Source organism: Aphelocoma coerulescens, chromosome 18, assembly GCF_041296385.1.
Source record: "Aphelocoma coerulescens isolate FSJ_1873_10779 chromosome 18, UR_Acoe_1.0, whole genome shotgun sequence".
NCBI classification, from domain to species: Eukaryota; Metazoa; Chordata; class Aves; order Passeriformes; family Corvidae; genus Aphelocoma; species Aphelocoma coerulescens.
In genome coordinates this window covers 6366136-6392051 of record NC_091031.1, presented here as the reverse complement: position 1 = coordinate 6392051, position 25916 = coordinate 6366136, and the positions used below count along the sequence as shown (strand labels likewise).

Genomic DNA, 25916 nt, shown 5'->3' with positions numbered 1-25916 from the left:
GAAATAACAACAAATATTTCTCATGACAACCCAAAAAAAGGCCAAAGGGGAATACATTATCAAAACATTACTTGTAGATGGCACATTTCTTTCCTGACTGCTGTTAAGAATTCCCTGGTTTCCAGGTGTAACAGAATCCTTACCAACTCCCCGGTGAAAGATGGCAAGGGTCCCATCTGCCAGTGCAACCAAGACTATTCCTTTGACGTGTCTGGGGAAAAAGGAGGCACAACACCACTCTCTGTCAGACTGCTCTGCTCAGAAGGCAGGTTTAAATGTTACAGCATATTTTTTACAGTCACATTAGCCCTAGTGTTTTGATTTCTACAATATAGCTCAAGAGAAGGGATGTAACAAGGGGTCAAAATTCAGTTCAGAGAGCTTGAAATTAATGAATAGCTGGCTACAATGCCTGAAGAAAACAGCAAAGATGGTAACCTGTAACTGTTTTGCATAGCTATCATTTGGGCTATGTATTTCCAAGAGGTACAAGACTCCTTTTATTTTCCTAACTTCCCAAATGTTTTTCCACTGTCCCTCAAGGAACATGCAGGCAGTCATGGCAACTGACATTCCCAGTATCTGAGAAGGAAATATAAAACTACTTTGGAAAGTATTTTAACAGAAATTCTTTATGATTTACATGACATTCTTTCAGGACTTACACAATACTGAGAATAGAATCTTTAAGTTTAATGGCATGAACACATTTCCTCCACTGGGCCACTGACGAATGAACATACAGGCTGCAAAGACAAATCAGGAGGGATTAAAAGCACTACCAGACAAAAACAACCACAAGCAAAACCCTTATAAACTGAAATCCACAATCAAAGGGAAAATAAGCTTTCATCTTCCACTGGAAACTATGTATAGAGTGAAAGCAAGAACTACATGAGCAGCAGAATGGCTTTTTCAGAGGCCTAAAGCATTACAAACTCTCTTGCAGACCCATCTGCAGTAAAAAGTACAATCTATTTTTCTAGCATACTAATATACTGAAAGTTATGGAATTAACAGACCATAGCAATTTCTTTGACTACAAAAAACCCCCAGAATTTTTCTGCAGATGAAGCATTATCTAACAAAAAAGGGCTTGCTAATCACCTACAATACTTCCTTTGAATTCTATAATGCCTAAAAATGCAGCAAAGCATTCAAGATTTTGGCTCTCTTGAGATCTTCCTGCACTTAATCTTGACTCGAGACAGTTATCAGGCCTGTAGGCACAAGAAGCAAGTTTAAAGTAATTATTAGAAATAAATGTAACACGATTAGCACTTCCTTACCATCCATTCTGTGCTCCAAGCCACATGGTCGGTAAAAGGCTACTCATTTTCTGTGCTTCTTCTCTCACTAGATCTTGCTCGTTGGGCAGAACTGCAACATCCTTATATAACTCTGACTCAGTACTAGAAAAAAAACACCAGTTAAAATACATTTAATGGAGTGCACAGATTACTCAGGCTATAACCCAGGTGGTTTACTTCACTACTGAGAGTTCCTACACTGGCTTTTGAAGTACATGAGGTGTTTAAAAACACAGTAACCACACATGAAAGTACAATACAGATAAAACCTCAATAACAATGAATTTCTTCAAGTGGACATTTACTTTTACAAGGAAAACTAGGTTCCATTCAAGCCTGTCAGTATTGTTATCTCTGGGGAATGGCAGAAGAGAGTCACAAATTAGTCTTGTACCAAGACTACTTATATAAACCTCCACACACTTAACAAGAATAAAAAAGTAGTCATTTTGTCTCCATGCTGTGTTCCCACCAACATTTTATTTCTCTTTTTAAACACATTGTAAGAGGTATGAAGACTGAGGCTATGTACTTAGGCTGATACACTGGAGATGCCTCTGTTGTATGTTGCACTCCCAAGGGATCTGTAAAGACATGCTCTGTGTAGACTCCAGTTTGTGCAATATCAGCTGTGTCTTCTCCTGTCCCTGCATTGACTTCTGTTGCTTCTGTTGCCTCCTCTGCTGTTGGAATGTTTTCATCTACTGAATTATTTTCAGTTGCAATATCTACGAAACAAACAAATTTGAAAAACTTTGAACAACTGCGATAGAATTTGCTACTGTTTAAAACAGCCAGAACTTGATATTTAAAACTGAAGTGAACAGCTGTTATAGCCAGACAATTACAATTTCCACATCAGAATCAAAAAAAGTCGCATCAGAAATGCCCAAATTTTAGCAGGTTGCACTGTATAAACAAATGTCAAATGCACTTTAAGTATCAACCCAGTGAGTGATGGCTCAGATTGGCCATTAAATTATTAACTAGGACAGCAGTGAACAAGGCCAACCACCAAATATCCACTGACAATCATAGAACCCCACAGTTCTGCAGGGCACATGACAGAAAATAGTAAAAATGATTATTTTATAGAGAGTTTCACTTAAATCTCTATTAAGACTTTTCAAAATCCAAGGCATTTATTTTAGTCACTCTTTGGCGAGATCTGCATTTCAAATATTACATTAAAATCTCTCTCTAGAGCAGGCACAAGAATTCCCTCAAAAGTACCTGCAAGAAGCAGCTGCCAATTCCCATTTCATGTCACCTCCACCAAGTTTTCAGCTACAATCTACAGATTTACAGAGAGTTCATGTCATCATGGCTTACACGCTGTTAACCCCAGTAGTTGCATCACTCATTTCCAGCTGCACCTCAAGGTGTTTGGCCAGCCCTGACACACCTGCAATGTTTATCACAAACCTGACTGTTTCTCTGCCACAGGTGAGGCCCCATTGGTGTCATGGGTGCCAGGAGCCCCCGTGAGGCCCTCAGCAGTGCAGCCCACCACAGTGATGCCCCCCAGCAGGCTGTCAGTCTCAGCAGAGCTGTTGCTGGTCATGCTGCCACACAGGGAGGATTTGTCCACTTGGCTGGAATCTGCTTCCTGGGACCCTTCTTCTCCTGCAGGGTAGTCTGTTTCCCTTGCCCCTGAAAGAGATTAAACTCTGAATCACAGAATATCCTGAGCTGGAAGGGACCCACAAGGATCCAGTCCAACTCCTGGCCCTGCACAGACACCCAACAATCCCACCCTTTGTCTCAGAGCATTGTCCAAATGCTCCTGGAGCTCTGGCAGCCTTGGTGCCATGACCACTGGCCTGAGGAGCCTTTTCAGTGCCCCACCACCCTCTGGGGAAGAATCTTTTCCTGATTTTCAGCCTAAACATCCCCTGACACAACTTCAGGCCATTTCCTTAGGTCCTGTCACTGGGTGTTTTTCATGGGGATGAAACAGAATCCCTTCTCTGTCTAATAACTAAGCTTCAAACTGAATGAGCTCTCCAGCAACTGAGATTAAACATGCAGACAACCCCTATCTACAAGGTTATTTTAACATTATCAGCAAACATGGAAGATGCTGTCACAAAGCTCACAAAAAAAAAGCAAGATCGACATACGCTGCACTAAAATGTCATTCACTGTATTTCAATCTGCAGTTTTCCAAATAGCTTACTGCTATTTTAATTATATCTTCCTCTAAAATTAGATTTCATAACAGTGCACGTATGCAAGGACATCTATCTACATCTTTATGAAGAATTTAGGTGCAATAGATCCTTTGTTCTGGAAGAAAAACTGTTTTTCTCATGTTCAACCTTCTTATACTTTCAAGACTTAAAATACACTCAAATGCAACAAGGATTCCCTCTGCAGGAAGCTCCAAGGCTTGCTGCTTATCTTCAAGAAGCTGAAGAGGTCAAAAAAGCAACCAACATATTGTTCTTTTTGTGATGTTCACAATTCCATGAAATATTGACACTATTGCACAGTGTGGAGTACATCAAACAAAATAGTTCCCCTTGGCTGCTGACATCTCTCTGACTTTTGGTTAATTTAGGTCAAGAGCCAGCCAAGAGTGGAACAGTAGGGTAGAACTGCAATAATTTTCTGTACAACTAAACACTTTCTTATTGCTGTGTTACAGTAACATTTGATCACACTAAGTAACAAATGTGTGGGTTTTCATTGCATAAGAAAAGCTGAATAAGAAACAGTTAAAAAAGCAGGAGCTGAACCAGCCCAAGTGTTTACCTGGCACACTGGCAATACAAAGCACATGAGAATTACAAACAATGAAACTGTCCAGAATATTTCCTGGTTGATTTGCATCAATAATGATAACTTTTGTAGCAGAATGTGTGCTAGTACAGATCCAAACTAGACTGGATAATTCTTCCTGATGTTTTAGTTCCTTCTGCTGATCCTGAAGGAGAATAAAGGCAGAAATGAGCAACAGAAAGGGGGATAAGAATAGAATTACTACCTTTGATCTTTTATGGTCTTACATAGAGAACAAGTAACTACATGTAATTCTACAGTAGCATTGAAGATATCTAACTTCCCACATATTTATGTCTATTTCTGTAGGTGAAAATGTATCTGAAGTATAAAGCTCCCTCATATTTCATACTTCCCTTAAAAACATAGAAAATATTATAATTGTACTGCATAATTATACAGTTAGACCAGTATAAAATAAGAACATTAATGACATGCCAACTGCCATACTCAGTATCACCACAGGTCAATGTGATATCCCAAAGCACTTCAGAATTAAGCCTTTGTTTTTATGCCCTTAATATGAATTCCATTCATGGCAGTTAGAACATAAACAATTCTGTCACAAATGGTTTTTAAAGGAGGCAGCTCTGGTATAAGCAGCATGTCATTTTGATGTAAAATTGATTTGCTCCTGAGATTTGCCAGCAAGGGAAGAATCAAAGTATTTTTGTAGTCTGATTCAATAACCCAAATATCCTGAGCTAATGACTACCCAAGAAAAATCTATTTGTTACCAATGAACCTGATTAGAAAATACTTTATTACTCTACAGTTACACAGTAAAGACATATAACTATGTAATTTATTAAATGTGCCTTGCAGTGACCTTACCTTGAGCTCCTGGTCTAGTTTATCTAAGCTACTCTGGGATCCTGTTTGCTGCTTATTGCCATCTGCATCCACACCAGTCACATCATTATAGAACACACTGGCACCAACCACAGACCCTCCATCTCGTGTCTTCCCTCCTGACAGGTTCACCCCTACAGCACACCACAGCTTGGGAGACAAAGAAATGCTTCATTTGAATCTCAAACTAAAAAGAGAGACAGAGCATTGTTAAATACACTAAGTGATATCAACATTATTATACATCCACAATCTATTTTAAGTTATTAATTGCAATTAAAGTAATGTACATTTTACTGAGACATAAATTCTTCTTTACTATGTTTTTAAAAGAAACACCTTAGTTTGAAAAAGAATGCAATTGAGTCCAAAATAAAAATATTCGAGCTACAGTTTGCCCAAGTCTCTCTATCATCACTGGAAATATCCTACCTTCATAGAAGTATCCTTCTCATCCAAAGGTCTCAGGTAAACAGGTACAGGCAAGTTCTTCATCTTATTTTCACCCTGTCCACCATTTGCCACCTAGGTAAAAAACAAACAAACAAAATGGAAAAGCTTTCCCTTTAAAAGAGGTTTACAATCTTTGGAATCAGTTTCTCAGACTTTATTAAACACAGTTAAGAGTTTTTAATTGTTGTTTCTCTTAGAAAGATTCTTTACCGCAAAATTCAACAAAAAAAAAGCTGGAATCACTCAAGCTGTGAAATCATACCCTACTCAAATGTGACAAGACATGAAGCTGTTACCATTACATTTGAAAACATCATACCTGTTTGTACTTCTGAGGTAGACTCCAGCCAAAAGCCTGCACTCTGCCATCCTCCTTCTGGACATGAGCCTTCACCTGGCGGTACTGCTCCCTCTTCTGCTCCCGGCGTGAGGCTAAACTGGCTTCAGTTCTGGGCAAGAATCAGGATTGAGGAACCTCTTATTTATGCTCTTTAGAATCTCTTGTGTAATAGGAATTGCTGTTAAACTCAATAATCAAGACTTCTGTGGAAGCACTGGGTTACCAAGGGTATCCCTAGTTTTTTTCACCTATCAAAACATCAGGTTTCCTGTTGGCTATTTTTAAGGGACTGATGAAAACCAGGCAAAACCAGAAAGTCTGTTGCCAGCATCCTCAATGGAAATTAACTTGGGTTGTGTACTGCTACTCAGAGGTTTAAAAGTTGTAAATCAAAAGGATATATTGCCAAAACAAAGAAGAGGAGAAAAAAAAATAATTACAGATACTTGTTAGCCTGACTCTTACGTGTACCTTAAGTACCTGTACAGTTGTTGCCCAGCTACAGCATTTGCATATAAAAGTGTACCAAGTGCTGCCTCCTATGCCTAAATGCACTTTTTTGAAAGACAGTGGTATTTAGCAAGCAGAATATTTCAGCCAGGTGCTCAGAGTATTCACCCACTGCTGCACATTTCACTCTGCACTATCTTGAGTCCTTATGAATCAACATACACTTCAGGAGAACATTATACTTCACTTAGCAGCATGCTAGTAATCTCAGAGGACTAAAAGAGTAAACACTTGATAGAGCATATCTAGTGATATAAAACCAAAATGTCTTACTCTTCACTGAGGAATTCAAAGGCTTTAGATTTGTCACTGGGTAATTGAGATAAGGTGCTGCTTCTTTTCTTGACTGTCGGAGTAATGTGCGAGGTTGGAGCATTATATTTAACATTGACAGGAGGTTCTGGTTTCTTTGCTGTATTGCTGGAAGAACTGAAGAGCCTGCTAAAACTAGAAGAGAAAAAGACAAGAGTCAAGATTTGTCAGATATATCCAAACTTGATTATGCAGGCAAAACACAGCATATGCCAGCCTGCTCAAGACAGTTAAAATAAGAAACTGGAGCCCAACATAGTAGCAGCCACCACACACTCAGTAACACTCTCAAAGCACAAAAAGTCATGTCAGTAAGAAAAATTCTTCAAGGATTATTATCCTATTTGTTTATCAAATTCAATGGGAACTTCATCTCAAATTAACATCCACAGGGAACCAAGAAAATTAGGATGTGAACATCACACCTGGAAGACAGTTCCATGAAGGACATTAGTTCATGCAGAGAGCATTTTAAAAACCCCACTATTTTCTAGGCAAAAAGATAAAACAATTATCAGCAAATCACAACATCCAAAGGATTATTTGACAAATATCTTGTTGTGAAAAACACTAGTTTAGATTTAAAGAGCTTGAAGTCAGCAAGGGCAATGTAACAATCAGTAAGCTGTACTTCACAGAGGGAAAGGAAGTTGAAATAAATGCAATCCACATGTGCTATTCAGGTTCCTACTTTTCATCATAAAAATGAATCCAGAAAAAAATGTTCAAAACAAGAATCCTGGTGCATATTCAGCTAGAAAAAAAATTCCAGCACTTTGGCATTTAACTTCATAAAGTGCACAGCCACTCACTACATGCTGCAGCTTACAACACATTTAGTCTTCCAGACCAGTCTTACCGAGTTGGCATGCTGGGCAACAAGAGGAGAAAGGTTAAGACAACTTCATCTGCCAAAAAATAATTAGCTAACATACACAAATGTGCCAGCTAATTGCTTAGGGTCTTTATTTACTTCTGCCAGTGATTTGTGTTTCTATACTTACAATTGCCAAATGCTTGATCTCTTCTTCTCTTGCATGGCTGGATTTTCTCTTGATGCTCTACAAGAAATGAATTCCAAGTTTACTGAGTAAGCAATAATTAAAAAAGGAATAGGAATGGAACAGCGTGTAACTCTTATTTTTAAAAAAAGGATTAAATCTTGAAAATAGCAAAGCCTGTTTTTTCACATGCTACTTCTTTACTGATCAGAGCACAACACTGAAATTCCCACTAGAGGGAATAATAAACTTCATCCACATTTCCTTGCATCCCAAACAACTGGCAAGTCTTTTTCAGACAGTAGAGACAAGTCTGCATAATTTTGTAAGGAAAACAGCTCAAAGAAAGCAGCAAACTATTTTAAATTATTCTGCTCCTTATTTAATATTTTAACCATTGCTTTTTGTTTTAAAGCCTATTAATCTTCAACACATCAGTAAATAATTGATAAAGTGAGTGTTCTCGTAGCCACAGATAAGAGAGGATTTCTACAGCAGACAATAGCTACAGAAAAACAAGCCATGGCTGTGGGAATGTGCATTTTTCCTCCCAAAGGCTCACAGGCATGAGGACAATGGGAACAATTACATGTCACAGCTGTCCATGGCCAGCAGGCAGCACCACAGCCTTTGGTCCCTGTGGTCAGGGACAAGGATGAGCTGGGCTGAGGTCTGAGGCAAGAGACTTACATTTTTAAACCATACCTTCCAAACAACTGAATATTCAGGATACAAATGAGACCAAATCACCACCTTTATTGCTTATATTTAATACACTTTGCACAGCTTTAAACTGTTTTATCCTGAACAACCCAAGTCCTTCCAAAGGAATTATGCTCAGTCTGAAGACTACACTACCCCTATTTTGACATCACAAGGTATGTGTACACAGAGTAATTTTTACTGCCCAACAGATTAATATTATTTACAATGATGCCATGAAGATTTTTGCCTTTTCTTTTATACCCCTGTTGTACCTTTTTACAACTTCTGTATTCCTAGTACTTTTTGCCTACATTCTTGGACTTGTTTGTCAAGCTAAGAGACCAAACATTTTAGAAGCTTTGTAGCTAGAGAGCAGTGTGCCCCAGACCCCAAGGTCCTCTCCAGAACACATTCTGTAAACCAAGATAGAACCATCCAGGGGAAGGTTCCTTGGGGAGGGGGGCTCACTTGAGCCTCTCATTGGGGAATCTTTGATAGATCTGCTAATTAGTAAAACCTATAATGTTATACCCAATGTTGGGGGGAGAAACAGAGGCACAGAGATAGACTTGGCGGGGGCATCTCGATGCATATGACCTGGATGTGTACACCTAAGGATCCTCAAAATAAATACCAAGGTAAAATCCCTTTTCCCCTTCTAATCGTGTTTGACTCTTGATTTTAAGACCAGGAAAAGGCATCAATAATTATCAACCTTTGTAACTGTTCCAAAATAAGCATCCCTCGAAAAAATGTCTGTATTTCACATCATACAAAGTAACACATCTTCACTGAGGTCTCACCAAGAGCAATTCTGACAGATTATCTGCCCATAATTTAAAAACAAAGCTCCTCATGGAAATGAGGAAAACAAGCCAAAGGCAGCGAACCTGCTGACCTGATCACTCTGCAGCTAAAAATCACAAGCAGCTCTGTGCAAGATTCTAAAAGAGCCTTTTCACCTTATCATCTCAGTCCATCGGACAGCCTCCTGCAGCTCCATCAGCCTCTCCTTGTACTGGTTCCTCTCCATCAGCACTCGGGCCATCTCCACGCGTGTGAAGCGTTTCCGCTGCGCCGTGGGGACGTCGCTCTGGGCACACAGGGAAACAACCATGGCAGGGACAAAGGAGCACCACAGGGCCCTGCAGAGCCACCCTCAGCCTCCTGCTAACAGCCAGGCTAGGGCACAATTCCAGATTTCAAATAATTTGGGGCTTTGGAAATCGGAGTTCTACCTTCCTCTCCTCCCAGCTTTTGTATGCAACAATCTGAATGAAAACAGCTCTTCAAAAAAGGAGTGTGATAATAGTGGTCACAGAGGAAAGAAAGCAAACTAATCACTTTCAGCTTAAGTTCATTTGTGCTCTTTAGATCTTCTGTCTTTCCCATACAGGGAGGAACTTTACCACGACTTATTAGGCAGTAAATTTTAGTGGCACTCACTAAACACGTGGGCTTCTAATGTCCCATTGAATTACACACACAAAACCACACACACATATACACCTACATCATCATCCTCTTTAGCCTTCTGTCTTGCTTCCTCTGCTTCTGCCCGAGCCCTAAATACAACATAAAAACCAGCTGCATTAAATACCACTGTAGGGTTTTTTCTTCTTTTTCTTTTTTACAACCACAGGATTAAACTTACTTTCTCAGCTCTTCTTCCAGTTCTTTATTTTTCTCTTCAAGCTTTTGTTTCGCTTGTTTTACAGCCTCTAATTCACCTTGTAGTACATCCTTCTCACAGGTCAATTCATCCACCTTTGCTATTAAATCATTCTTCACTACATTCAGTGCATTTCTACACAAACATTGAAAACACATGGTTACAAGGATGACCATGGTCTCACAGTTCAGTTTCAGCCTGGTGTTATTTTTGAAGACCTACACATTTCTTACTGAGATGCTGTAGAAAGATACAGCTTTCTTAGAGGTCAAATAATCTCCTCACCAAATCTCCTACATTTAAAGACATTCACATTCTCTCTATTAGAAAAATGTACTAGTAAATCCGTTTGCTTAGAATAAATTCCTAAACAGTGCTCCAGTGGATTTGCCTCTGCACTTACAGCTGTGTTTCTGAGAGGGAGTTGATCTCATCAGGACATAGCACTCCATTTCTTGGAGCGTTACAAGGATCAAAACATATTTTGCTTCTTAGGTCCTTAATTTCTAGAAGACCAACTCAGCCAAATATACCTACAAATTCAAAATACTCACACCCCCACTACTCTTAGAACTCAAAGCACATTTGTATAGTTTCAATTCTGTATCAGGATATTGATGATATAATGAAATAACAAAGCCAGTATTTTTTACATAAACATTCTCACTTACTTTGTCTCCAGCAGCTGAGTGTTTTCCAAAATAAGGTTTTCAACCTCACGCCCCATTCCTTTCCAAAGGAAACAAACACATGAAATTAGCAAATAAAACTGATGTTTTTACAAAACTTATGTTTTGCCATTGTCTAAAGTCAACTGAATTTAAAGTATGACAAACTTGTCAGAAGAACTGTGAGCTATCCAAAGTTTCAGGTCCAACCTACCTTCTACAATTAGCTTTCCCCTCCACCTTCTCCCAATCTGACTTCAATTAAGGCCCAAAGACATCCCTGGCTAAGCACAGGCCAGTGTTGCTACTCTGTATATTTAGAAGATGCTACTATACTAAGACAGAAACCAAACACAGCATATGCTGCAGAAGAATTAGACCACAAAAAGTTAAGTTTAAAATGCTCAACTGTCTTTTACACCACGTTAGATACCAAAGCATATCAGTTATAGACACAAAACATGCTGAATAAAACTCAGATTGTGAAAGCCCTGCAGATTTCCCCAGAGCAAATGATACCTTACCAAAGAAATTATGGTCTTTAAAGCCCATGCATTCCATGTAGAGCAAAAACAAGAACAAGAAACATTTCATGTGAGGTGTAGTATGAGCGAGGAGCAATAAAAGGTTTAGACTTAGGAAAGTAAGAGTGAATTAAAACAAAGCCACCACCAAAAATCTGAAGTGGGATGGGATGTGATGTGATTAGAAGCAGGATTTACACAGAAGACAGATGTTGAAGAATTTAAGTTTGTCACAACCATTTCCATTGGTTAAACCTCTTATAAAAATCACTAACTTAATAAAAGTCTTTCTGTGAAACAATTTAGAAGCACAGTCTTTGGAAAAAATGCTAAGCCATTCAGAAGTTTCCAATTAATATGCTATTATGGAAAAAAGTGAACATAACTTTTCATGTAACTAATGTTACCAATTTCTGTAAATTAATTTCTCGCCCTATTTTTTGCATACCTAATATAATTTTCAGAATTTAAAAAAAGATAATTTCAGGAGAGAATAATTATTTTGCATCTAGCACAGCAAAATAATTACCACACAGACAACAGTAGAAAGTATGTTAATTCAAGATTAACATAATGAATGAAAAAGGTATCTTAATGGTGGAGGCCTTTTAAAATACTTTAGGATCACAATCTTCTAAGCAACTTTGGCAGCAGAAGACTTAAAAGGTATTTGGGTAAAAAAGAAAAAAGGAATCTGTAAATAGACATGCAAGTCAAAGTTCCCACTTTTGACATTTCCCTCTCTGGGTTTTGGATTAAAAGTAAATGAAGTAACTTAGATCAGCCATGGTTAGTTTATCAATATCTGGAGAAATCCCCTATACTACAGCCATCAAGAGATCTTATTCAAGTTGCTATTGCTTTTTAAACATTTTCAGTATTCACAGATAAAAGTATACAGGATCACATCCAACAGGTTTCAGGATCTTTTACAATGCAAGAACAAAAACTAGAAAGCCAGAGTGCAATGGCAAAAAAAAAGTTACCAAGCAGGGAAAAAAAATGCAGAGAATGTATTTTATGAGAGCAGCAGCCAAGAATGCCTAACTGGAGAAGCAACAGATTTCAAAGATTTTTTGAAAAAAGAAGCATACACACCAGAATATTCCCCTGGGTATGCAGCCCAAGAGAAAACAGATTAGAGAATCCCAATTAACTATATTTACACAACTCCATACTGAAGTTTAATGTTCACTTAGTACAGATCCAAATGCTTGAAACACACAGACTATCCTGGATGCAGGTGGGGCTTTTCAGGTTTTGGACTATGGTTGTCCTCAAAGTGAAATGACAATTCTAAAATAAACTTTCAGAACAACACATTCTGCATCACAAAGGCAGGTAATAACCCTAGGCTTAGTCTGCACACACTGGTGTTTCCAGCAATAGATTTACAGAAAATGGTAATAAACTCACTGAAAAAAAATTTAATAAATTATACTAAAAAGTATATTATTTTTTGCCCATGGAAAAGAAAGCATTAGAATCAGGACATCCTGACAATAATTTGATTTCTTTAATCAATTTATCACAGCTAAGGGATGGATGTTGCTCCATATTAGTACTTCTCCAGTATCTGTAGTTTTGCATGCAGAATGTGTGATTAGTTGTCCCTGGAACAATGGAGTGACATCCAAGAGTTTTGGATGAAGTATGTTGCAGTAAGGATGTGGAGAGCCTCACTGCTCAGAGTGACAACAAAGAAAAACCATCTCAGACTGGAGATAGGCCCATTATTCCTAGAGAGTAATACCTGCAGAAACGTCACCTGCTTGATGTAAAGTAAGTTTCTGGAGGAGCTATGAACAACCAGAAATCCAGATTGCACACAGGAGTTTTAAGAGGCCTAACAATCTGTATTTTTGCTGGGTCAGAGGACAGAAGCAAACAAGCTGTTGATTGTCTGCACACAATCAATTTCTAAAGCACCTGAGAGTGGCATTTTACACATTCCATACTATCAGCTTTCATTATTTCAAAATGAGGCCTGAACAATTATATAGCCAAAAATATCTTGCTATATTGTTTATACAAAGATTATTCTTCTGATGACCTTTTTGATCTTGGTCAACTCAAACTCGAAACTCACACTTTTTCAGTCAGCATAGAAGTAACAGAAAGCTGCTTAGGGGAAGGAGAAATGTGGGTTTCCCCTCCCCTATCAATTAACAGTTTGAGTCTCAAATTACCACCATTTCATTTGCTGCAATTCTCTTTTAAGTTAAAATCCCTAAAGAGGTGATAAAGCCAGGCCACTACAGATCAGGCACGACCTGAATAAAACTATCTAAAACTAGTTCAAGACAAGAATCCTCCCTTGAGATAAAAATCCTTATGTAAGAGAACATACAGGGAGAAATGAAATAGAGAATAATGTAGGAAGTGCCCCAAAAGATTAAGACATCATTATACAGAGAGAAAGAACAAACACTTTCTTCTGATTTTGCATTCCAATGACTACCTTAGGATGCTACTCGAACAATTTTAATGCAAATGAAGCCTAACAATAAATCCAGCAAGAATAATTAAGCACTTCCTAAAAAGGAAAGTTGCTGTATACAGCATCTGTAAATAACCTTTCTTACCCAGTAAATCTGCACCTTCATCCACATCTCCAATTAGGCCAGAACCAGCAGATGACAGCTCTTCAAAGAGTGACTCTGTGTTACGGTCAAATGCTTTGTTCTCGATGCCTTTGGTGGGAGTGCTGGGCAGAGAATTAAACAAGACATGAAAAAGCAGGGACAAAACATTCCCACAATGAAGAAAAGTTTTCTCTATATTTTTTACCAGTAGTTCATTTGTTCTCCCAAACAAACCCCACAAGCTTTCAGCTGGCTTACAAGTTCTAGATTCTATTTTCAAATACTGCTTTGCCATCAAGATCCCAAACTTAAAGCAGTTGCTGATATTGAGCTGGACAGTATTTTAATAAATTAAAGCATATCAAGTTTTGGCCTATAGAAATTCAGTTGTGTCAGGACTTAGTCAGCCCAAATGCTTGAAGAACAGACAGCTCAGCTAAACTGGAAGTCATTTAATATAGCAAGAATGCAAGAGAACTGAATAGTAAAAGGTCAAAATATTCCTGTGCTCAGAGAAGGAGCTCCTTTCTCACAAAGCTCTTACACCCTTAAGATTCACCATACAGGGTAATTTTATCCATCTCATCCCAAGAATGAAACAAAGACAGGACAAAGGAAAATTCCTGTACACAGAATCTTTAAATAACCTTCTAAAATTTGTCTTCTTCCTCAAATTACAACACACAACTTACCTGGAACCCTTATATCCACTGAGATCTTTATCCATATCCAACTCTGGAGTTGACTCAATGATTGCCTGAACTTCAGATTTTTCTTCATTTTCATTTCCCCCTAGGGCAAAGCAAGTGGTAAATGTCCATAAACAAAATCATCATGACATATTAACTACATGTAGTAGTTCTTAAGCAATTACCAACTTAGGATACTTCTGTTCAAAGACTTATCAAGGTAATTAAATGAAAAGACCCACAGATTTTGATACTCTAGTGCAGACACTGGAATTTCTAGGTCTCTCCTGAATTTAACACAAGTCACCTTATGTTATTTCCTACTATTTCTGCAACTGAAACCAAGACATCCAACATTTCATGACTCTTTGTGCCTTTTCTACTGTCAAAGAAATGTCATAAATAATTCTAATTCTGAAGAAAAAAGGACTAAAGTTACCAATAAACAACAGACTTATCTCTGACCAATATTCTGTACTCCTTAAAATATTGAGTAAAAAACCCCATTTCCATTTGTGGCACAACAAAAGACAATTAATAAGTGATCCAATATGAGGTCCATAGTAACCCTCCATTAAGAAGTTAAAGCAGCTCACCAGTGCACACATTCCTTGTCTCTTGAGCTACCTGTACTTCAATATTCTTGCTTAAATCCAGCTTCTCATTTGACATCTCTGTGTCCTTGGCAAGCCCTTCAACATTATCCTTTTGAGGTGTTTCAGCAGGCAGCACAGGAACATCTGAAGCAGCTGTGGATGCTGGAGTAGTACATTTGGAGCCTGCTTGGCTAACATCAGAGAGCTCATCCTAGAATTGCACAATCACCAGTAAAAAATGAACACAAAGTGTTATTAGAAGTGTTGGGCATATAAACTAAGGAACAGACACCAAAATCACTGTATTTTACTGAAAATTATGCAAATGCAAAGGAAGAGGAATAAAAAGAATATTTTAAGCCAGTACAGTCATCTTTAGCCTATGGATGTTTCACTCTCGTTAAGGCAGTTATAGCTGCATTAAAATGCCTTTATTTTTAATAGTAATGTTTGATCTTAGCTGATAATTTTAGTTACAACTTCAGGGTGCTTTTCTGTGAAGTCTTCCAGACAACAAACAGCCTTCTCATTCTAAGAGTCCTTCTAGCTGCACAATGATCTGCTTAATCTTCCCAAAGCTGTTATGAAAGTAATGGTTCAGAATGTACATGGTACCTTAAAAAGCAGACATTGAAGCACTGATGCAAACATGGACTTAACTGATATAAAAGTGTAGTAATTCATAGAATTATAATCACAGAATGGTTTGGGTTGGGAGGAACCTTAAAGATCATTTTGTTCCAACCCCCTGCTGTGGGCAGGGATGCTTTCCACTAGACCAGGTTGCTCCAAACCCCATCCAACCTGGCCTTGAACATTTCAAGGCATATTTGCAAAAACTTCAGGTTTTATGTGCTTTCCAGTGTGAACTGTGAGTGCTGGCTGACACTGGGAATGAGACATGGAACTACAGTCATTACTTGTCCAGTTGGACTTCAGATCAACCATGGAACATCAGTAGACAGCTCCTCCTCAGAAGCTGACTCCTGGCAACAATTCACAGTGACACTGTGTCAAGACCCACAAGTATGGCATTAATTATGGAATTAATCCAGCTGCCAGACTCCAGATTAGGACCATTACTCACAGAGCTGCATTAGGTACTGGGTGGGAGGGCAGAGTGGACTGTCTGTGACACAACCAGAGGCCACTACCTGAATATACCAACAGCCCTTTTTTGGCCTTTCTCTCATCTTCTTCATTCACATTTTACCCCTCATTCATGCCCAGACCCACACCAGATGTCTGATCTATGACTTAAGCAGCACATGACAGTGAACAACAGCTCACTGCAGAGAGGAAAACAAGTCTGCCTGTTTAGGCCAATAGTTTCTAGCACACACCATTAGAGGAATCTTGATGGGGAAAATAAAGATGAAACTTGAAGCTGCTGTGTGCAAAATGAAGGCAGGACGGTAAATTTTGATAAAAAGTTCCTGCAGGGTTTGTTTGGGAATCAGAGGTGAAAGCAAAGCTCCTGGACAAGTGAGTGACATTTAAAGAGAATGTGACTGTTATCTCAGGAAACTTGGAACTTGTCAGGAACGAAGCAGGTTTAGATTTTGCAAAGCACAAATTCAGTGTATTGACAGCATGCCTTTTTGTGGAGGAAATGAAACTGAATTTTAAGGTTATTTTAAAAAAACCACAGAAGACACCTGCATGTAGATACAAACTCTTTCATTTGTACTTAGCATAAGATTACTATGAACTGTAACTTACAGATTTCTCCTTTTAGAACTTACTACAGTAAGATTTTTATTTGTGTAGGGACAGGGAGTAAAACACACATTTATGTATATCAGCATAAATGTAAAGCTTGCATCCTGTAGTAACATCCCCACATTGAATCTGCAAGCCCTAAAAACAAAAATTCAGCACTAATTGCCTATCAATTACTGACAGTTCTCATTGTTTTGCAGTAAATTGCAGAACAGCCAATTATTAATATTTGATTTTCTGTCAAAAGTATTCAGAAATACAGACACCTCTAAAGGAATAAAAGAAAAGAAAAAACCTCTCTGCAATTTACCCAATTGCCTTTTAAACGGGTGAAGTTGAGGCCCTGGCTAATAGTTCATACTTGAGTGAGCAGATACAGAAGGGAGGAAGTGGTGCCCCTTACCAAGGGCATCCAGAGCTCACACAAACGAGGAATAAAACCTCAGCAGAGCTGTTGGCTCTGTTCAAACATTTCTACATCTTTGTATTCCAAGAGCATCCACTAACTGATGCAGCACAAACTGATCACTGACTTTCACACACAAAGCTCAAGGAAAAATAGCTTGATAGCACAACAAGAACCAGTGAATAGAATGGTCCTTTCCCTAAGGGAATTTCAAATCACCCCACCTAGTTTTTATTTCTGACTTTATTATCTACAGTATTGTTCTACCTTACTCTTGGAAACTGCACAGATTAAACTATTACAAATGTTTGTTCCAGAACTAAAGAAAATGAAAAGCAATTTCACTAAGTGACACTCAATTAATGGGAATATCTCAAAGCCTAAACATTTGAAAGTCAGGGCTGTGTTGACTTAGCAAAATATACTTCTTTGGTCATGCTGCCAAAAGATTTTTCCTGAAAAAAAAAGAAAAAGCAGTTTAAAAATTCAATAAATAAGTCTGAAGGAGTAACTCATCTGCTGCAATGCTGTGCAGAAATGAGTAGAAAAGAATGGCTGGTACATAATTGTGTCATCTTCAAATGATATCCAGCAATGTCACTACTGCACAAGCTACAGAATACCCAGATTTTTCATCTCTGCCACCTCCTCTTTGTGATACTTTTGGAGGAAACACTGACCATTAATGAAATGTTCAGGCATGAATGGAAAATAGATGCTAGAAAGCAACAGAATCTTGTTTGTGCCTTGTACTGGATGTTAAAAGTATTTAGAAGAAAAGTATTAGAGAAAAATATTAGAGAAAAAAGTTTCATATGCTGGTTTTGACTTCAATATATCATGTTATTCAACAGGTTAACTTCAGAAGTACTTTACACTCACAGCTACAAAGTAAAGATGTTGCTTTGGACTCAAGGAACTTATTCTGAATAAATAGATTTGAATAACTACAGTTCGTGCTATTTTGTGAATTCTCATTTTAGCACTGCATTATTTTTGGAAGAATTATACCAAGAAGCTTATTTTGACAATATGGATTACTCAATTTTCTGAGGGGAAAGGATGGAATCAGAAGCTTCCCTTTCCACCTCATCTCCACCTACTCTTCATCATAACTTGTATTTATTGTACATAAGTTATACTTCAATCAGCTTTTCTAAAATCTGCCAATTTACTGATGTTAATTAGCATAATACAAAGGGAATTGGATGAATTCAAGATCCAACCTCCTGACTAGCACCATTTTTAAGTGACAAATTTTTAGAAGCAAACTCACATTGTCACTTTGATATGCCTATAATTAACCACTACTTACTCTTTCCATTACCTGCTTATGACCTCCAGGATAAATAAATGGATTCCTATTACCTCCAAAGAGTTTTTGTAGTTCTGATCAGTTAATATTCCCCTGCTAGGCAGGTATTAAGTTTGCTTAAGAGGAAACTCCTCTCAACTGTATGCCTTTCCAGAAATAACAGCACATCCACAGTCTTCAAAGAAAACCTCATCAAGAAGTATATACTGGGAGGATTTACACCTTCTGGAGTTCTTCACCTTGCAGATCCTCCTCCTGCTGTGCTGCGAGTGCATCCTAGACTGCCAGACTGATCACACTCCAACACCACTCCCCCATTCCTCCACTCCTGCAGATTGTTCTATTCCACCCTCTCACTGTTGGAACATGGAACAATTTCAGGAATTATAGCCAAGCTACAAGTAAGGGAAATCATGATCCCAGGCTAATTCGGGAAAGTTAGGTAATTCTCAGCTCTGTGGTCTACCTACACTATACACCTGGTAGTAGGCAGAGGCTGCATGAAGAGCACTGCCCATGTAGCAACCGAAGCTTTCCTTCTAAAGCAGCATTAATAAAGCTAATTAGACTGTTCCCACTACCTAGTTACATATCTAGTGTGGAGAAACAAGTTGGAACATTTGGAAAGGGTCCTTAGCCAGAAAGAAAAGACCCACTGCTGAGAATAAGAAGAGAACTAACCTGTATTATCACTCATTTGGAAAATGCCCCCAAAACTTTGTTTCTTGCAGTAAGAAAGTTCCCTCAAAGCTCACTGGAGTAAGCAATGCACTTGGCTTATACAGAGATGTTTTAGAGCTTTCCCTCCTCTCTTTCAATTTGGTTTTGTTTCCCTTTTTTTTTTTTTCATTCTCCCAAGGATCTGTTATGGGAGTTTCTCCTGCCACACAAGGCAGCCAGGCTGTGCTCACCTTGAGGCTGGTGTGGGACCGTGGCTGGCTCAGCTCGTGGAATTTCCAGTGCTCCGCCGCGGGCGTTTCCGCCGCCTCCCTCTGAGCCTCGGGTGTGAGGAGAGCATCTCCTGCAGGTAAGGGGAAGATGCCCAGGGATATGGGACGCTCCTTCCTGTTGGAAAGACGGGCAGGGTTCATCAGCCATCTCAGATGTCACACAGTTTATTTTCTTGTAGGCCTCAGAAATCAGCAGGGAAGTGGTGAAATTCCAGGTTCAAACATGCAGACACTGCTCCATTAAACACACAGTGCAGCATACCCAGACTGTGCCACAGCACCCAATAATTCCTCATTTCACATGATTGCCAACAGTCAATTCCATGGCTTTAAATAGCAGTTATTGATTTACACTGCAGCTACTCTGTAGCAAACAAAAGTTTTACAGAAATGAAACACCAACAGAAGCATAAGACAAAAGTGCTTCCTTATTTCAGATTGAATTACAGTTTTCAGCAGACACTATTAAAAATACCATTTTGCACCTTTTTCTCCAAGATAAAACCACATAACTTCTACAACAGCAAACAGCTAAATCATCAGCTGAAGCATTTGCAAAACTGTAAACAGTAAGCCTCAAGCAACTCCTCTCAAATCATTGGGTATTTTATTCCTGAAGATCACAGAAATTACATGGATTTGTGTAAGAGAAAAGAACTGGGTCAGGGAATTACCAGTGTTACAAATGGCTCAGCCAAAAATGGTGTAGTTTTACCCAAGATCAGTTCAACCCTCTACTTCACCCTAAAGCTGCACAAAAGCTTGTGCCAGCAAAGCAAATTACTTCATCCCAACTTTTCACTTCTTCACTCTTTTCACTTCCCTATGGAAAATAGCATTTGGAAATTCCAAAGGTTTATGTATTAACCCTCAAAAGAAACAAAAAATCCCCAGGTCAGTAGTGTGCTCAGTGAACAAAAGGAGTCGTTCTTCCTGCTAGCAAGAGACAAAACCATTCTGTGCAGTGCCATTCATAGGATGCTGTAGCCAGCCCTGAAAAGGAAAAATATCAGCCAGGCCTAGAACTGAGATAAGCAAAGTGTTTGTTCAGGCAGAACAATGTAATGCAGAAAAAAAAGACTGTAATCAACTAGCACAGCTCTAAGTATAGTAGAGGCAGAAGATAAAAGTGTGCACAAGCGATGGCATGATTTTCACATTTCAGCATTGTAAAAAGTCACAACCACATATGTTTTCTTTCACAAGGCCCTTCACAAATTAAACATAACCTAGGCAGAATTAGTATCTGCATATAAAATACATGCAAAAATATGGCAGGGAGTGCTAAAAAGCAAAAGCTAAGCATTTTTGGACATGTTTTTGTTTACTTGCTTCGAAGAAAAGTTAGTGAAGAAGGGATTTTATTTACCCATTAATCAGTAAACTCCCTTTGGTAAATTTTACATTGTCAAAACCACAATGTTCAAACAGCAAACAATTCTAATTGGCATGAACCTTTCCAGTCCAGGTGTACAAAGACGCTTCTTGTCAGAAAAACCTTTGCACCTAGTTCTCACATTGGAGCTATCTTGGCTTTTCAGAAATATTATTCCAAATTAAGTCATTAATTGTGAAGTAGTTTAGCACAACAAAGCAGGCAGCAAAGTGAGTAAAGCAAAATCTGGGTTACAAAATTCAAAACACCAGATAATGTTCCAGCATCTGCAACTGCTGGAATGAGAAACCCCACAGTGAATTCCAAGGATTCCCACTATTGTAACAGGTTCTGCTTTGCTTTAGATTTCCCACAACTCTCAGGCATGTGGGGAACAAAAGACATGCCACAGAAGCTGAGATTATGTCAAAAGAGGGGCTGAGACCATTTCATTGGATAAGAAGTGCAGGAACAAAAAGGAAGAAGAAAAGCTGCCCTTCAGGGGCTGATAGAGCTGCATTGGAGGGGCCTGCCCTTAGGCAGAGGCTCCAGCACATTTCCTCATTGCAGGACATGCCACAAAACTGATCTGCTTTGCAATCCTCCAAAGAGAGGATATTAAATGGGTACCAAAATGGTTCACACCTGACGTTGCTTTTTTGTCCAGATTAGTTTGAAAGAAATTTTATAATAAACATATTTTGATGTGTTAGAACAGAGGTCAGGTGCATCACAAGGCTGTACAGTTAATGAAGTTTGCAGAAGACGCTAATTTTGGAAATGAAGGTTATTATGTATCTGCGTTAAATTATCTGATTAGACTGAAGCAATTTAAATTTATTTCACTGCTTGTTGAGCAGAAAGCAAAGAACCTCTTTTGCTTTCCCAGGGCCCAAAAAATACCTGAAAATGCCACAGCAAGCAGAATGGAAACATGTATTTTAAAAGCCTAAGCTAATATTTTGAAGTGATGCACTGAAGCATTTACAGGAACCTTCAGGATAAGCAACCAGATGCTCAGTTCTAAAATCTGACTAGTGTTAAAAAATAGAAACAATTCTTCTACAATTAGATTCCTTCATCCTACATTTTTATCTCTTTTTTAAAATGAATAAAGACTAAGGAAGTGAATTCCAATTCCTGTAATTCCTAAAGCAAATTACTAGGGGCAGGAAAAAGCATAGCTTCCCCAAACCCCTCAAATCCATTAAATACTCCAGGGGAGGAAAAGCACGTTACAAAAAAAAAATCTATTTCTTAAACCATCTGACTATTTAAAATTAAAAAAATATCTTATAAGTTAATGAATATGAAGTTCTGTTTTGGTTTTGTTTGGTTTTAGAGTTGGGAAATATTTGTTCTGGGTTTCGGTTTCCCCCCTTTTAAACAAACATAGCCTTACTAACTAGATCAATTTATAGAGTTTCATTTGAAATTTATTTTATTTCTTCATATTTAAATATTCATTCAAGTTTTTTATCAGCTACTGGTATAGATTGGTATTTCTTTCATCTACTGAGAGCCTTTAAACCTTTGGAACAACCCTTCTGCGCTCAGAGACCCAAGTTAAAAGCATACTACCATACAAAGTCTACATGCACCTAGTATTAAGGAGGAAAAAGTCACATAGCTGTTCCAGAGATCACTAATCTCCAGCATTTTTTCCATTTAAAATAAAATTTGCTATTGAATTTACAACCACAGGTAAAATATGTCAAGTTTTCAGGCCAGAAAGCTGCATTTTAAAACTTTTCCAGCTGTTTTCCATCCGTAATTATAGCATTAAAACATGTCAAGACTACTTCTGGCCACAATATTCTAATGCATCTCTGTCTGCTACTGCTCCAGGCACGTAGGACAAACAGAACATAACCTGAGGGAGGGGACAGACAGCTGGCAACTTGCCATACAAGTACAGAAACAGAGGAGAGGGTAACATTTGGCTGAACAATAGTGAATAGGCTTTAAGAACTCTAATGCTTAAATAATCAAAGATTTTTTTCCCTCCACCAACCAATAATCAGGTTTTTTGAAAGTAATGTGATCAACTAATTACTGTGGTGTTAACATCAATTAACTTATCTTACATAAGCTTTTTGATTAAAACAGGTGCAGTTTAATAGTCCAAAGCCTCGGACTGCATACATTTATGCTAAGATCAGCCAAGTACCTGACAATACACTGAACGTGTTATCCCTGACATTAACATTGCAGCTTTTGCAGCAGGTTACAATAAACTGATGTTAAGAGCTTTGCACAGAGAAAAGAAACAAACCGACCTCAAATAAAAGGCAATGAAAAAACCGGATTGTATCTCTGTACATCGACACATTTACAACAAAACCTGACATTTATATGTCATTTCCATCTCCGATTTGTCCCTGTTTGAAAAAGGAGGAGAACAGAAAGCAGGGGAGCAGCGAGACACACGAAGCCGGGGTTCAGTGGGTCAGAGTACCTGAGGATCCTCGGGAGGTTCTGCGTCAGAGCCGGCACCCCAGTGGAAATGGAGAAGTGCACGAGCAGCAGAACAGAGAGCGACACCAGGATGGCCGAGTTAATGACCACCGCCCCGCCAACGAAGCCAAACACAAACAGCAGCATGCAGCCCGGATTCATGGCGCTGCGCTGGCATGGTGGAACGCCGGCTCCGAGAAGGCTACGCAGGGGCCGAGGGGGGATCTTTGTAGGCAAAGTCTGTCATTCAGCCGCCGCCACAAAAACAATGCCATCAGCAGCAGCAGCAGCGGCGCTCCGCTCTCCTGCAGCAGCTCCAGAGCAATGACATCACCGCCCTCCTCCCCCTCGCCGCTCCTCGCAGCATCGATGCAGCAGCGCAGAGGCACAGCCAGCCCGGGAGTGCTTCTCCCTCCTTCCACGCAAGGTTCATAGGCTCCAAAGCTCCCCAATCTGCATAATCTATTCCCAGCGAGCCCTGAGGACGAGCGGGTACCACGCACGCACCCCCACTGCCCTGCACACAAAGCCGCGGCCGGACCGCGGCCGTGCCGGGACAGCCGCTGACATTTTCCCTGCCTGCCCCAACGCAAACACGCCAAAAAGCTGAAATTGTTTAAGGCTAATTAATGTACAAACTATATCTCAACGCTTAGCGGCACAACAGCAAAAGCCTCTTTCTACGGATTTCTACGCTGTTCTCTTACCGCATTCCAATCATACAACGAATCTTTCCGATTCAGCCGAACCGTTGTTGTAGGATTAAAGAACAAAGTCTTGCAAACACAAATGAATGGATTTTTTTTCTCTCATTTCAGGGTGAGAGAGCAATAAATAGCTTACCTAATTCTACTGTGTGTTGTGGATTCTAGCTGATCACCCCCTGTTAGCTGATGAAGTTTGGTTCTTTCCAAGTGCTCCATATAATTGTGAATCATCTGTTTACAAGGACAAAAACAGCAAGAAGTATTTAGTAACATTTACTTGTACTACAACTGCTAAGTTCTTGACCAATATATTCTCCCCCTGTAGTGCTAAATAGTAAAAGTATTTAGAGACATTAAAGAAATAAAGAAAGCAGCAAAATTATACCGTGTGTAAACCCACAAACCAGAAGAGAAGTCCATAATAAATTAAAAATATTGGAGAACTTACTTGTGCATTCATGCACAGGAAACATCCTAAGGGTAAATAAAATGCATGCAATATTTCAAACATGAGTTTGGAAAAGAAGTACCATGTTCAAATATATTTTTGAGCCTGAGACCTCTATGTCCAGCAGATATTAGCAGTTTTTACATGATACATAGTAGGCACTATAGGCCTAATTGCAAAGTACTGTGAAGGTCAGACAATATGCCACATACTAAACATTCTGGATCCACGGGCTAATAATCAGATTATTTCTGTAGGCAGAAATATTAAGTACTCATTTCTTCTCCTTTTTTCTTCTAAAATACAAATAAACTTAAGCTTTCTGTAGTTTCTACAAGGGAAGTTTGGTTTTAAATTAACTAGGCTGACATCTCATTAGAAGGACAGTGGCTGTGGATTTTTAGCACTCAAAATGAGCTCTGCTTGCTCTCTTTCTCACAAGAGACAAGTGCAGGCCAACAGCACGGTGACTCCTGCAGACATAACTTATTTAATGAGCTCTGACTCCCGTGGCCAAAGGATGCTGCTCTCAGCATGTAACTGATCCAGGACATGCATGGGGAGAAGGTATCACTGCATCACTCCACAGACTTCATCTGGACACACATCTCTGAGTTTAAGACTGGGAAAGCCTGAGGAAAGCCTACATGCAATTTGGTATTTTTAGCACTTTCAACACTCACGTTCACAAATGAATGTGGCTCTAGGAACAATAAAGGAAGAAAGAAATCACAGGTGTACTGCAGAGGAATTTAATGTACTTTTTTTTTCCTGAGACATATTCAGGTCACATCTTAACAGCTTCCTCTAGAAATAAAAAAAACCTATTCTTTAGAACTACAATTTCTTCTGCTATTCTACAAAGGGTATACAAACACTTCAGAATAGTGATATTACCAGGCATTTGTACAACCAGTGTTATACAACCTTTTGTTTTGGGGACAGCTGCACACATGAGGACTGAACTCAGCAGGACCTGGAAACCTACATCTATGTATTACTCTCAAGTCAGATTTGATGTATCCAAGTTTGACCTTCAGATGCCACCAACCTCAGCGCCAGCTTCTCCTCAAATCCTGCTTGCCACCATTAGCTACATAGGAACATATCTCTTAGTTTCAGATTTCTTTGATCAAACAAACGGGCTTAAGATATCCTGACTGACAGATATTCTACAAATCAGTAACTTATGTTAGTGCTGGCTACATACAGATGTTGGTTTCCCAGCATTCACCTGAACTAATAAAAATAATTCAGAAAAAAGCCCATGCTATTTTTAGAGAAACATTATATAATATAGTTGAACTGCTGTCAAAAGCTTACAATATTTATCCTCCAACAAAATGCAGCGTTTCACCAGACCATCCCATTTGTTTTCTGATTTTTAATGCTTGCTCACACACAAAGGCAAACAAAAGGATTGAAAGCTCCACCTTCAACTATCCACATTTGGTTTTTTCCATTTTAACCAAGCAGGCAAAACTAGGTGTTCCAATCGTTCCTTTGCATAGTTTTACACAGATTTATTATAATGC

General features: G+C 38.9%; 1 protein-coding gene across 7 annotated transcripts in view; it reads right to left on the bottom strand.

The window, feature by feature from the left end:
* Positions 1-25916, bottom strand: part of SPAG9 (sperm associated antigen 9) — a 62935-nt gene that overhangs the window by 12425 nt on the left and 24594 nt on the right. For 5 of the 7 annotated variants that reach the window (XM_069032855.1, XM_069032857.1, XM_069032856.1 and 2 more), the window contains 20 exons: positions 24070-24164; positions 19356-19509; positions 15002-15212; positions 14409-14508; positions 13717-13838; positions 10611-10668; positions 9922-10074; positions 9781-9832; positions 9230-9360; positions 7566-7622; positions 6523-6696; positions 5719-5848; positions 5379-5471; positions 4929-5096; positions 4068-4239; positions 2736-2963; positions 1843-2038; positions 1290-1412; positions 666-746; positions 144-211 (listed from right to left, as the gene is read on the bottom strand). In XM_069032855.1, coding sequence (XP_068888956.1) covers positions 144-211; positions 666-746; positions 1290-1412; positions 1843-2038; positions 2736-2963; positions 4068-4239; positions 4929-5096; positions 5379-5471; positions 5719-5848; positions 6523-6696; positions 7566-7622; positions 9230-9360; positions 9781-9832; positions 9922-10074; positions 10611-10668; positions 13717-13838; positions 14409-14508; positions 15002-15212; positions 19356-19509; positions 24070-24164 — 2566 coding nt within the window. Of the gene's footprint in view, positions 1-143; positions 212-665; positions 747-1289; positions 1413-1842; positions 2039-2735; positions 2964-4067; positions 4240-4928; positions 5097-5378; positions 5472-5718; positions 5849-6522; positions 6697-7565; positions 7623-9229; positions 9361-9780; positions 9833-9921; positions 10075-10610; positions 10669-13716; positions 13839-14408; positions 14509-15001; positions 15213-19355; positions 19510-23227; positions 23561-24069; positions 24165-25916 lie in introns of those variants that run through there. The other 2 variants (XM_069032859.1, XM_069032860.1) reach the window with 2 other exon arrangements.